Genomic DNA, 12,949 nt, shown 5'->3' on the forward strand with positions numbered 1-12,949 from the left:
AGGTATATGTAATCTAGAATCTAAACTCTTATAAATAAAAGTGGACTGGAGAACACTGAGTATTTTTAGCTTATATTTTTTTCCTACACTCCCTATTCTCTTTTTTTTCCTTCACCATAATAAACCTTAGGAATAGTGGAAATGGGTATAATGGGCCTTAAGACCCTAATAATTTTTTCTGATTGTAAAGATACTTTCCAAGAAAATGTAATTTTGGCACCAAACTCTTAATATTATCTGCAGAGTTGAAAATATTACTACCTTTTCCTTTATCACATGGCCCTGTCTACATCTGCGGCAATACCACACTTTTGAAAATTGATTCCCACTTGAAATCTTGAGCTGACACAGATGAATGGAGATGCAAGCAGAAAATCAGTGCAGATTTCCAAACCCAAAAGGAGTGAAAGCTCCTGACAAGTGCTTTTCTCTGATTCAGGATATGTCCCTTCTTAAAATATTGAAGCAGTTGTCCCTTCTTGAAATAGCAATCAGGCACAGACAACTCACTGCAGGCACGCTCTTCAAAAATAGATAAACCCCCCATTTCCATGGTGTTTCAGGGAATTTCCTCACACAATCTGATGCATGCAAGATATAAATCTCATCATTAGTATTTACTATTTTCTATGAATTTATGCCAGGGTTTCTCTTAATAAATGTATTTGTTTTATTTTACTTACAGAACAAGCCCAAACAACCTAGTTTTAAACATAATAAAATAGTAACATAATATGCAGCCTATTTTATTTTGGTTAATAGAATTATATGTGAGATATTGACTCTTGTATCCTGCAGAAATGGTAAACAAAGCAGGAATTTCTAAAGACAGGAATTAGTACTAGGTTTTATATTCAATAAATATAAATTTTAAATTCAGCACTGTAGACACAAGGCAGCATTAACACAGGGTCATTCATTTATCCTGTAGCTTCCAGATAATTTACCATGATTACCTCAGGTAGGTCTTCAGCTTTACTGACAACAAAAATATACAAGAAATACATAAACCAAGCCACAAGTACTTCACCTTTATCTTCTGAAGATTTATTCAAATTATTTTCAATCAAATCACGTGACAACTTAAAATAATTGCATTGCTAGCCCAGTTTACACTTAAGAGAATGAAAACGGTATTTCTTAAACTTTCATCAAAAAGTAAGAATGGCATATCATTTAGAATACTACAGCTAGGATGCTTTTCTCTGAAGATTTGCTGTTCATTGGAGGCAAAGAAATAGAAATTAATCTTTTTGAGTAAGAAATGTTTCTTTTCCAACTTGAAGATCCAACTTAGTACTTGATATAATAATTTTCTCTTCTTAAATTACCTGGATATGCTGAAAATTAGAAAAGAAATATGGAAATGTTTTGACTGTAGGAATTGTAAATTATTTGTTTCTCCCTTCATGTTTCTCCCTCCTTTCAAAAAAGTCTTCTGTATTCTTACTTGCTGAACCTGAGGTATTTTATAGATATCCAGCCTTATTTTACATCAAATAAACCCAACAAGAGGAAGCACACAGTGGGGTTCATCATAGGATGGTAAAGGTCTGACAGAAGGGCATATCCCCTTTGAATACATCATTCACACTTCTCACACTTTATTTATTTTGAAAATTAATAGAAGGGCTTACAGCTGACACACAGTCTCAGCCTCTCTCCTGTGGGGGCTGATTTTCATGCTGAAATTCTGGCTTTCTTAAAGTCAGCAGAAGTTTTGACACTGAATTCAATCAGGGTCATGATTTTCCTCTCATTTTTTGATCATTTTAGTTAATAATTTCACTTGATCTCTGTATCCTGGTTTATACAGACCACTCAGATGAACACTTACCATTCCTATAAGTCAAGTAGTTAACTATGTCCTATTTTTTTCTCCCTTTTTAACAAATCAAAGTGCTTGATTAGCTTTCTGCCAACAGAGCTAGGAATAGCATACCCTCAGTCTCTTCATGCCCTGATTTGCAGTATATTGTATGTTATGAAGGTGTAGAATTGGATTAAAAGCTACAGCACAGTGCTCTACAGATGATCCCGCTGCAGGTGTGCTGCTTAATAGGATTTTAATTTGGTAGCGTGTGAAAAAAAAACCAGAAACCTAGAATGAGATTTGCTAGATGAAAAAAAAGATGCTATTCAAGCTGAGAGAAAGCAACTGCACACTCTGTGATAAGGAATAAAGATCTGGCCAATTCTCTCTGAGCTGCACTTTTAGAGATTATGGCTTGTCCAGAGTATCTCTGTTACTGCAACTGATTTAATCAATTTTCAGTTCATATTCTATGTGTTTGTGTCTATAGAATTTTATCTGCCACACTTCCCTGCTAAGACAGTGTGTACAAATCTTCTACTATCTTTCCCTCTGCCCTCTATGTTTTTTTTTTCGTATTAAAACCAATGTTTTCCTTGGGAGATGCCACCAACCTGGAATGTATTCTGTTTTCCAGAGTATTAACTCTATGTATTAATTCTATGTATTAATTATTTAAATTATATTTAAACATAAGATTCATAAATGTACTGTGCTGTTCAAAATAAATGGGAAAAGATGGTCTCCCTGCTGAGAAGGCTAATTTATATTCAGCACCAACTAGGAATGGAAGACTAGAAACAGATGGAGAAGGAAGAGGAAGAATAAAGGTGACAACTAAAAGATCAGGAAGGGATCTGCTAAGCCACACATATTGGTGCTGCTGATATCAGGGTAAGGTTGGGAGATTCTTTTCTGATTTATGTTACCAGTTTTCCCTCATATTTTTCCAGGGTTTTGTAGCAGGACCGAGTGGTTAGCACTAATTTCAATGAGCTGAGTGGGGAGGTGCGATGAACAGATTTTTTTTTTTTTCCACAGCGTAACAGGCTGTAGAGAAGGCATAGAAATGCCTTGTGGGACAAGATTAAAAACTATGGAGGCTGTGTGATGCTGGCAATGCAGGGAGTGGAGGATGGGAACTGATGAAAAGCTCTGGGTTGCAGAAAGCTGCCAAGCCTGCCTAAGGTGAAGGAATTTAAAGCAAAAATTATGAAATAAGCCTGAGCGATATGTCAGGCAGCAGAAATGTGGTCCAGGAAACAGCAGTGGGGCTGGTGGATGCTGCTATGGCTGCTGAGGGTTTAGATACCTAACAGAATAGCCTGTGGCCAAAGGGGTCACAGTCAAGAGCAGGGACAGATGGTTCCTTGGAAGCATGATGATGATTTTTGGTGGTCAAAAGTCACAGAACAAAAATCCTTATGCAATGAAAATCTTGTCAGAGGATCTACAGAGATGACAATACAAACAAAGCAGTGGGTGATAGAGATGCTTTTGGCAACTGTGTTTTTCAGCAACCCATGACATCAGTGTTGATATACAAAAGAAAGAATCTGCAATGGTCAAGGCAGGAGCACCACCCATCTGAAGAACATGAATGGACAGAAGTGTTCACTCACTCTCTCACAGCTCCTGAAGCCCTTTTGAGCTGCAGGTTCAAGTTTTTCGACTCCCTCACAAACTTTAAGCACTTGAACCACAACCATAACAAGTGCTTACTAGAATATATCTTTTTCATCCCAGTTATTAGCATCTTGTACATGGATTGGTAGAATCCATCATCTGATGGGTTATTTGATGTCTAAACTGCTACACTTTCTCAGTCATTCACTATGTTCTTCCCTCATCCACACCTTCTCCCAAGTCCTCATACTCCTCATTTCACATTTTACACTCTTCCCCTCTTATTCTGAAAGAGATGATTCTTCATGCCTCACTCTAATCAGCCTTGCTCTGTTCTTGTGATCAGGTACAAAAAATTCAAAACTGGTACATATTTATGAGCACATCACTTACACAGACCAAACCTGGGTCAAGCCCTTGTCTGATGACTTGTGCAAAAAGCATTGCAATGGGCATAGGACACACAAAATGCAGCACAGTGAAGAACATCGGAAATGGGGAGATATTGAACAAAATTTCTAGTGGTTCATTTCCTCATTTCTGACTATCGCTGATTTAGAGCTCTCTTGCAAATTGTCAGTACCCAGCACAGTTTATGTTTTGACATAAAGGTGGCATGGCAGAATGGGTCTTTATTTCACATTTGAAAAATAACAAAAGCTGTCAAACATGCCCATCATACATATAAATTATCCTTGGTTTGTCCTCTGTACCTGCTTTCTCCCCTCCAGTTTTCTTTGCTGAGCTAGTCTTAGTATACTTTAAAAAAATTAGGGTCCCTTACAGGGCCTTATAATTAATAAAGATATTTGTAAACCAGTCAATTTCCACTCCTGTCCTACTGTATGGAAACTGAATACCTCTTGGGAATAAAATAACTATAGTAGTGTCACCCCAAAAATGTTGTTTTCTCTGTGAGTCTTGGTGCCATTAACATCTTTCTTTCACAGTTTTATGGGAAACACAATGTTCTCTGTGACATAAGACAAGTAATTTTACTGCATGGAATAGAAATATGAAAACAGCTGAATGTCTAATTCATCACTTGCATTAACCACAGAGGCTTGATTCACATTTCCACGTGTTCTTGTATTTTAGCCTTGTATTCTAGAAGACTTAGAGCCTATCTTGTTTTCTACCTGCATGTCACACCTTATGCTAGTAAGTTTGGAGCAGTGGCTGACTGCAAGAAAATCTGGTAGAGCAGAAGGGTCTCAGGGATTTCATATTTCTGAAGATATTTAATATCTTTTGATAAAAGTAACAGATAATTGGAGGGAAGAGAGCCTCTCAGTGCTTCCAAAAGTGAGGAAAGACCATACTGTGCACTCTCTTTTTTGATCAATAGATCCATGCAGTCTGTCAGCTAGCCCATGGCCTGCCCCAACCCATCAGAACAGCACTGCTCTTCCTTAGACAACACTTGGAGAATCAGAAGCAGCTCCAGAGGTCTGCTGGAAACCTAAGGAAAGAATTAGGAACCTGTGGTCCTGGGGAGGTGGGTGATGTTGAGATTACAATCCCTTGATATAATTGTGGGGTGGGGACAGGATGTGGTGGATGCTCTGTGGGTTGAGGTTTCAGTGACATTGGACACAGCTCCATGCAAATCTAGATTTCATTAGTTCTACTTTACATGCAGAAAATACCCCAAACAGCCACACACCTCCCAGTTTGTCCTAATTTGCCCAATCCATAACATTTTTCCCATCATTTTCTTTTAACTAAATGTTAATTTCACCTTGCTGACTGTGGCTGTGTTCACCAAACAACTCAGAACTCTGGAAAGCATTGCTTAATCCGAAGTTATTCTGGTTCTGCATCATAAGAACTGTCTGTGGAGCACTGGCTTGAGGTTCCTCCTCAGCAAAACAGGCTGAGAGATGGCTGGGCTCGTAAACACACAGAACAGGGACCTCATTTTGCTTTGCAACCAAGGCATTTCCTTCTTCTTTATCGTCTTCTATATAGGACTGGAAAATGTGAGCCGCAAAATCAACAAGTAGCATATTCAACAAAAGCCAGGATCCTAGGTTTAAAGAAAAACAAAGATAATTATGGCAATCTCTTAATTTGCATATCTTTATTATGTGTTCTTTTTTGGAGGGCTTCATTATAGTAATAGGCTATACAAAGTAATGGACTAGCACTCATCAAACAGTAATTAAAAAATTATGTACTTCCAAATATCCCAGAAAAACAAGTACCACTGCTAATTTTAAACATATGCAATTTTTCCCCTTATTTAACTAGAGAGGGAAGTTGTGTTCATTCACTTTCCTGTTCAAGTTTCTCCTCCACATTCACTTCTACTACAAGACTTATCAATAACCATGTATTACCCCCATTCTCCCCTCAGATAGATAAATCATTCCACCTCTTCCCAAGCAAAACCTCCTACAGTCATCTGTGTGTGTTGTATCTATGACATTAAATGGCCCACCTTGCAGCTTGGACCATAAGTGATAAAAGCCAAGAGAGACTCAATGAGGCCATTGACTTTTGAATCATACCTTGGTTGAAAGCCCTTACTGTAAAAGAGTACAACTTCCATGCCATAAATCTGCATAGGAATTCATCAAATAATTTATAACCTCTGCATCCCACAAACTAGTTTATATGGACATCAACAAGGAGATATCACAATTTATATTAATGACCACCATTTACAGAGCTTTAAAAATGAAAAATACTCTCTTTTGATATGTGTCTAAGAAGCTGCTGTTTCTGCTGTTCATCCTTTTGAGGATCTTTAAACTAGAAAAGTAGGAGGAAGTACTTATTTACCTATGGAACAAAGAAAGGGATTTTTATAGTTGGAGTTGAAACTATATAGATTTGTTAATAGTAGTTCAAGAGTGTTTCTAACACTCTTACACGTGTTTTCAATATATTCTTTAAGAAGAAGAGTAAGCATGAAGCCAAAGCTACCACTCCAGTTGTCTTTTGGGATAATACAGAGGAACACAGTTCTCAAGAGGAACCAGGTTGAAGCAACTTGCTTGCAGAAGAGGAGTGCACAGCTCACTGCCCTCAGTCCCCATGGCTTGGCAGTACATCCTTGAATGCCTTGGAAGGCAACAGAGGTGTGAGAGCTGACATGAAACTCTATGAGGGAGGTGTGTAGAGGCACACTTTCTAGAAAGGAGATGGAGCTGAAGGAGCTGTAGAGGCCCCATATGCCCTGAATGCTCTAGCACACTTGCTCCCTGCTGCCTTACAGCAGGGGTAACTGCAGAGCTCCTCTGATCTCACTTGGGTATCACCCAAGCAGGGGCTGGGCTGGAAAAGGGTGAAAGTCAATCCTAAATTGAGAGGTGTGAGTATGCCAGTGTATTATGTCTGTTGGATGTGGCCAGATAGAAGGCAAGAGGTCAAGTCAGAAGTAAGAGTTGTTTTGGTTGCTGGATTAACATGACACACATTTCCCCAGGTAATTGTGTTTCCTCAGTGAGGATGCTACATAGTTCATGTTTTGAAGAAATGCTGAGATTTAAGACATTTCTGGAAAGCAGTGTTCCCAAGTACAGAACTTTTACACCAGATGGCTTGTTAACAGAACTGCTTCAGCCTGTCTGCTAAAACTCAGTGTTCTAAAGGAATAGAAATATGCAAAAAAAAAAAAAAATCAAAAAAAAAAAAGGACATTGATAGCTCAAATACAACATCTCAAGGAGTAAAAAAAGAAGATAATTATTGAAGCATCATGGCAAAATATTAAAAAATAGTTTTAACTCTGTCATATTTGAAATAAATTCCATTTTAGTGTTATTGAAGTAGAGTAGGAAAACTGTCATAAAATCAGTGAAAATGTAATTTGTATTTTATTTAACAAAGTCTCAGCAGACCAAGAAATGTGCTCCATTCATTGTATCCCATCCATCCACACAACTGCAGAACACGGAGGCAATTCATTAAACTCTTCTTGTGGTGAAAAGAGGGGAGAGGATTTCATCATCATGGGGAATTTCAATAAACATACTTTCAATGCAGTTCTTGGAATGCATTTTCAATTTATTCATTGCCAAAAATATTGCATGTAACATTGGAGAGTTTTGTGCAGAACTCCTCTGGAGAGAGAGAGAAAGAACTGATTATTTTACTCTTACTGTAATGCAGCAGCTGATGGACCCTACTGTGTTATGTTCCCTGCAGACACAGAACAAATCTCTGATCCTGCTCCAGACAGTTTACAAGTAAAGAGAAGGCAAAAGGCAGCAGCTTGATGCAGAAGAAGAATGTGTTCATACATGCATAAGCACAGACATTAATGGGGTAAGAATACTGAAAAACACAAAAGGCAACAACCTTGACATACACATTTACTATGTATTTATAGCAAACATGAAAGCATGGTTTTGAAGGGGTATTTCAAAGAAAATAATGAGGTTTTCTTTGGCTATTTGTATGAAGTTGCATCCAACAGAAGAAGAGTTAAAAATATGAAGGTACTCCTTTGAAAATCTAAAAGGCATTTCATACAGTTTGGGATTAGATGCAACTCACGGGAGACAGTACATTTCTGCAGAAATGGCACCTTTGCAAGGTGCTGCAAGTGAAGAGAAAGGCAATTGGAGTAGAGATGGGACTGATTTAAGACATGTTTGTATCATTTCAAGCCTCTTTGAGTGAACACAACTGCACAGTTCCTTCCCTTCTCCCACCTTGCACTGCTGTATGATGGATTTGATGTTTGACAGCTCAGAGCCTTAAGACAGAGAGAAAAATAACCCAGCTAAAGAAGTGGCTATTTTTCAGTCAGTTTAATACCTTCAACAGGTGTCCTGATGTCTAGACAAGAACTTAGGTCAGTGTAAGACAAAAATAAGAAGAACGTATATCTGTTGTCAGAGAAAGTAACTACTTTTTTGGCATTTAGTTATTACAGTGGCTCTGCTCTGTCTGTATTATATAGAAAGAACCTGGGGGACTCAGAGCCATAACTTCAGATGCTTGGAATGCTTACGGTTTGGAATATTAGTGGCCCCAGATTTCCATCAAATAATTTTGCTGTGGAGTGCAGCTCTTGTATGGAGGAAAGCAGAGGCTCTCACCTCTGGAGGAACAGGCCCTGTTCCCTGTTTCCCCACAAACTACAACTTCTGCCAAAAGAGGGAGTCCTGGCTTTCCTGCCATCTAAGCTGCAAGCTCCTACTCTCCTCTCTTATGCTCATCCTACAGTTTTGCTCAGAGAACTGGTTTGGTCAAAATCTAAGAATTTCATTTCCCTGACCTGTCTAGCCACATCACCTGGGTGCCCACCCCCTGCCATGCATTTTCCAGAGATTGCTCAACGCCCCATCCAACCTGGCTTTGACCACTTCCAGTGATGGGGCATCCACAGCTTCTCTGGGCAACCTGTTCCAGTGCCTCATGACCCTCACAGTAAAGAATTTTTTCCTAATATCCAGTCTATACCTGCTCTCTTTCAGTTTAAAGCCATTCCCCATCGTCCAGTCACTATATCACCAGCTCTTATTGGCCCCTTTAGGTACTTTTGGATCTGTTGCCTCTGCCATCTCAGGTCAAAATGGGGCATATCAAATTAGAGCCACAAAGATCCTATTTACCAAAACTCTCTGTCCTGTTGATGGTCAGAATCTTGCCTACATTGCTCAGTAGGAGGCTCCATTTCAACATGAAATCTGATGCCTGCTCTTTAAATGCCTCTTTATTTTTGCTTGGCTGCAGATAAAGAAGAAAAATTGTTTATGATAAAGTTGGTTAAAAGAATTCCTTTCTGTGTGACAGACCATTTTCCCTGAACAAACTGCAAACGTGAAAAAAGCAACAAGCATGTTTTTCTATTAGAATCCTAAAATGTCTTAGGTTAAAAGACATCTTTGGATATTACCTATTCTGATCTCTTGTCCAAAGCATGGCCAGCTTAGTTCAGGCCTTTTCCAGCCAAATTCTGAATATATCCTGGATAAAAATTCTACAGCCTTTCTAGATAACCTCTTCCTATGCTTAATTATTCTAATGGTAATTTTTATTCTTTGTATCTATTGTAAGTTTTCTTTGCTGTAACTTGTGTTTATTGCCTTATGGTCTATAACTGTGAACCCCCAGGAAAAGTCCCACTCCATCTTCTCTATGCTATCCCATGATGTAGCTAAGGGTTATGTAAGATGGAGGTACTACATAATTGCAAAGTATTATTCTTCATTTAAAAAGAAAAAAATAAGAGTAAATAATTAAGCCAAGTAAACACAGTTTAGTCTGCTTCTTCAGAAAGGAGGAAAAATCCCAAACACTAAGTACCACCCAAACCCAAGTTAATTGTTATGGTAACCAAACAAATGCAGCAGTAGTACCAACATGGTGACACAAATTGTGAGTCAGTGAAGGTAGAGGGGTGGTAGAATTGGTAATCTATTGAAAGGTGCATATCACCTTTGAAAGGTGCATATCACTTGAATCACCATCAGGTGAGGATGGTCATACTTGAATCTTTCACAAGAGCTAGAAACTTTCTACTATAAATTCTTAGTACTTGCTAAAAGTCAATAGTTTGGTGAAACAAGGATGTAAGGAACCATGAAGTGTTCTCTTCATTTATACCAACATATTACTTCTGAATTTTGGTTTTATTAGGGACTATGATAATATGTGTCTATGAAATGAGAGCAGATACTGAAACCACTAGAGTGGATATGTGCACATAAATATGCTTGTAGTTGTTTGCACAGATGGAATTTTTGTATGTCAATTAATTCTCCCTTTTTCCACAGCATGCCTAAATTTTATTTATGCAAATCTGCAGTCTGGTCAGGTTGCTAGTGTGCAATGTGCAGACTAGTGACAGTCAGCATGTAGCAGGATAAATGATGTGATCGCTCCTTCTATTCTGAAATTATTAATTTTATACCTTAATAACAAAAGTCTGGAGATCTGAAGACAAACAGCTCAGGAGATCCTGAATATCTGTGGAAGATGCCAGTGAAGAAATGAAGTTTTTCAAACCTGTGAAACACAGATGGGAGATCATTATTTGAAGTGATTGGCCTGCTTTTTGGTTTGTTTCTGCAGTTTTAAGCTTGCTTTTTTTTTTCTTTCTTTTATCTTTACCTTAAAATAGATTAAGACATCTGTTCCTAGCATTTTGATTAATATACCATTTCTTTAGTGAGGAATAATACCCTATTTTCAAATCAGTCAGAATTCATGTTTATGTCCATTTGCAATATATCTGCATTGACCTAGTCATCATGGCAAAAGTGGCAAGAAAAAACAGCTCCAATGTGAAAGCTGGAATTTGGTTAGAGGCAATGCTAACTTATTTATCTGAGATTTTATGTGGTTGAGAAAAAAATATCTGGCTGTTGAATGGAGGGAAAAAAGGTCGGGCTGTTGAAGGGAGAAAAAAATTTAAAACAATATCAGAAAATGAAGAATATTCTATAGACCAATAGAAATATGGATAATGTTGCCACATATCAGTGCAATTGTTTCACCAAAAGTTTAGCACCTACCACCCAATGCCAAAAGGTAAATTGCACCTCCCTGAATTTATACCCTTCTAATTGAGACCTCTTCCTTCAAGAAAGCATATGGATAAGTTCAGTGAAACCTTGATTATTACAAATGACAGTTTGGAAAAGCTATGAAAACAGAGAATTCAATAAAACCACCTTGGGAAGACTAAGACCATCGACAAAAAATGTAATAAGTGTTCTATGCAGTGGTTTTGGGTTTAGTATGTATATGTATATGTATATGTATATGTATATGTATATGTATAGTATATGTATATGTATATTATTGAAATGGTTCTCCTGATGGTTCTGTAAAGCAGGCAAGTTGTTATCCCTACTGAAAGCAGTCACAGAAAGCCTGTGACAAATCCCTTGTCAGTGCATGAGTCGGTGATGGACCAGGAACAAAGAGCTGAGGTTCCACCAGTTAGTTCTGTGCACAGCCTAGTCCAACTTGCCTATCTCTTCCTAATATTTTAAATGGCAGACCATTAATCTAAAAATTAAGTTGTCATTCTATTCCTTTTCATGAATCCATCAAATCATTATGTCACAGCTGCACACAAACTGTGTATTTTATTGTTCACAGCACAACATTGATCCCACAGGCCACAATACAGCAAAAGGACACCAAAGCTAAAAGGCCTTGTCCAATTCAGCATTCAGTATTTTAAATTTGGCCACAAGAACTGATTTTGTGTGCTTCAACTAATAACAGAAGAAAATGCAATGATTGAAAACATCTTTCCTGTCAAAAGAAACTATGAAAAAATATCCCTGCTTGTCAACCTTCTTCTAGGAAATACATAATTCAGTAACACAAACCCCACTCCTGCTGTCACAAAAAGCTTTAAGTGAGTCAGAACCAAAAGCCTTTAATTCTTAACCTTTAAAGTTAGGAGGATATTGCCTCATGCTCAATTCTCAATTTTACTGTCTCTTTTCTAGCCCTTCAGGTTACAGGAAGACTGTAATCCCCAGTAAGACAGATGTCAGGAATCAACAAGAGGAAATGCTGGACCTTCCACAATGACAAGCTGGTGCTTAAGAGGAAAGACAATAAATACAAAAAATTAATTACATTTTAATTGTATGTTTCTCTGCCGTTTCTTTGGATTCCTAGACTTCTCTTGAAAGAGGTCCTTAGTCACATCCAGAGATTTCTCTTTGAAGATGGCATGCAAGCCTGATCGCAGAACAGTGACTGTGCTGTTGTTGTTCAAGAGTGCTCTTACTGTCTGCAGAAAATAAAAAAACAGTTAATGCCTTTCATTTTCTCAAGCTCTTAACTCAGCCAAATAAGGGAATTGAAAAAGGAAAGCTTCCCTTATTCAATACTAGACTTCATATGACCAGTCTCCAAACTGAGGGTGTGGGGGGTGGGTATAGGATCAAAGGAGATAAATCTAAAATTGTCTTCAAGAGAGTTTTTTTCTGAGAGATGTCCTTTTCAATGATGCTCTGTGTTGTCTGTGGTGGAGCAGACAAGGCTAACATACTTGAATTATCTGGGCAATTGCCTGGGCAATTGGCTATGCCTAGAGTTATTATAATTACACTGAATAATGATATTTTGTCTATTTTGGAATGGTGTATCAGGAATTACTTTCCTTCAGTGTTATCTGTCCTTAATTCATATTGCAATTTAATTGTTGCAAGTTTTCTCAAGTTGGTCAAGCCTTTGAGAAAGTAAAAATAACATTAGAAATATGGTATTAGTTAAAACAGTATTAGTTGGTATTTCATCCCATTTATCTGCTTATGCGTCATTTGTGAATGAATCTATTTGTCTCAAAAACTATTATTCACAGAGATATTGCAAACAATTTTCAGACTACCACTTATCATAATCTCTTCACTTTTTAAAATTAGTGGTTATATCACACAATATTCCTTAAGATTCTTGATGAAACAATTAAAACAAGTCAAGGTAACTAAATCTGAGTCCATTAAATTTTGTTAACAACTACTTTTAGTCTCTTAGACTGAAATCAGTAAGATCCTAAAGCATTTTTTGGACTTCAGGCTTTTC

At 37.6% G+C, this 12,949-nt stretch overlaps 1 protein-coding gene and 1 long non-coding RNA gene across 3 annotated transcripts in view; one reads left to right on the forward strand and one right to left on the reverse strand.

The window, feature by feature from the left end:
- Positions 1-1,025: 1,025 nt before the first annotated feature.
- The window catches only part of RFX8 (regulatory factor X8), a 32,200-nt gene continuing 20,276 nt past the window's right edge, over positions 1,026-12,949 (reverse strand). For both annotated transcript variants that reach the window (XM_030278608.4, XM_030278599.4), the window contains exons 12-16: positions 11,999-12,155; positions 10,311-10,405; positions 9,010-9,124; positions 5,181-5,468; positions 1,026-1,340 (exon numbers count right to left, since the gene is read on the reverse strand). In XM_030278608.4, the coding sequence (XP_030134468.4) occupies positions 1,294-1,340; positions 5,181-5,468; positions 9,010-9,124; positions 10,311-10,405; positions 11,999-12,155 (702 nt within the window). In that variant the 3' untranslated portion in view covers positions 1,026-1,293. The remainder of the gene's footprint in view (positions 1,341-5,180; positions 5,469-9,009; positions 9,125-10,310; positions 10,406-11,998; positions 12,156-12,949) is intronic.
- LOC140684611 (uncharacterized) lies at positions 5,711-12,005 on the forward strand. The gene is made up of 2 exons (XR_012057101.1): positions 5,711-7,714; positions 11,866-12,005. It is a non-coding gene; the product is annotated as an uncharacterized lncRNA (long non-coding RNA).

Source organism: Taeniopygia guttata, chromosome 1 (assembly GCF_048771995.1).
Source record: "Taeniopygia guttata chromosome 1, bTaeGut7.mat, whole genome shotgun sequence".
NCBI lineage: Eukaryota > Metazoa > Chordata > Aves > Passeriformes > Estrildidae > Taeniopygia > Taeniopygia guttata.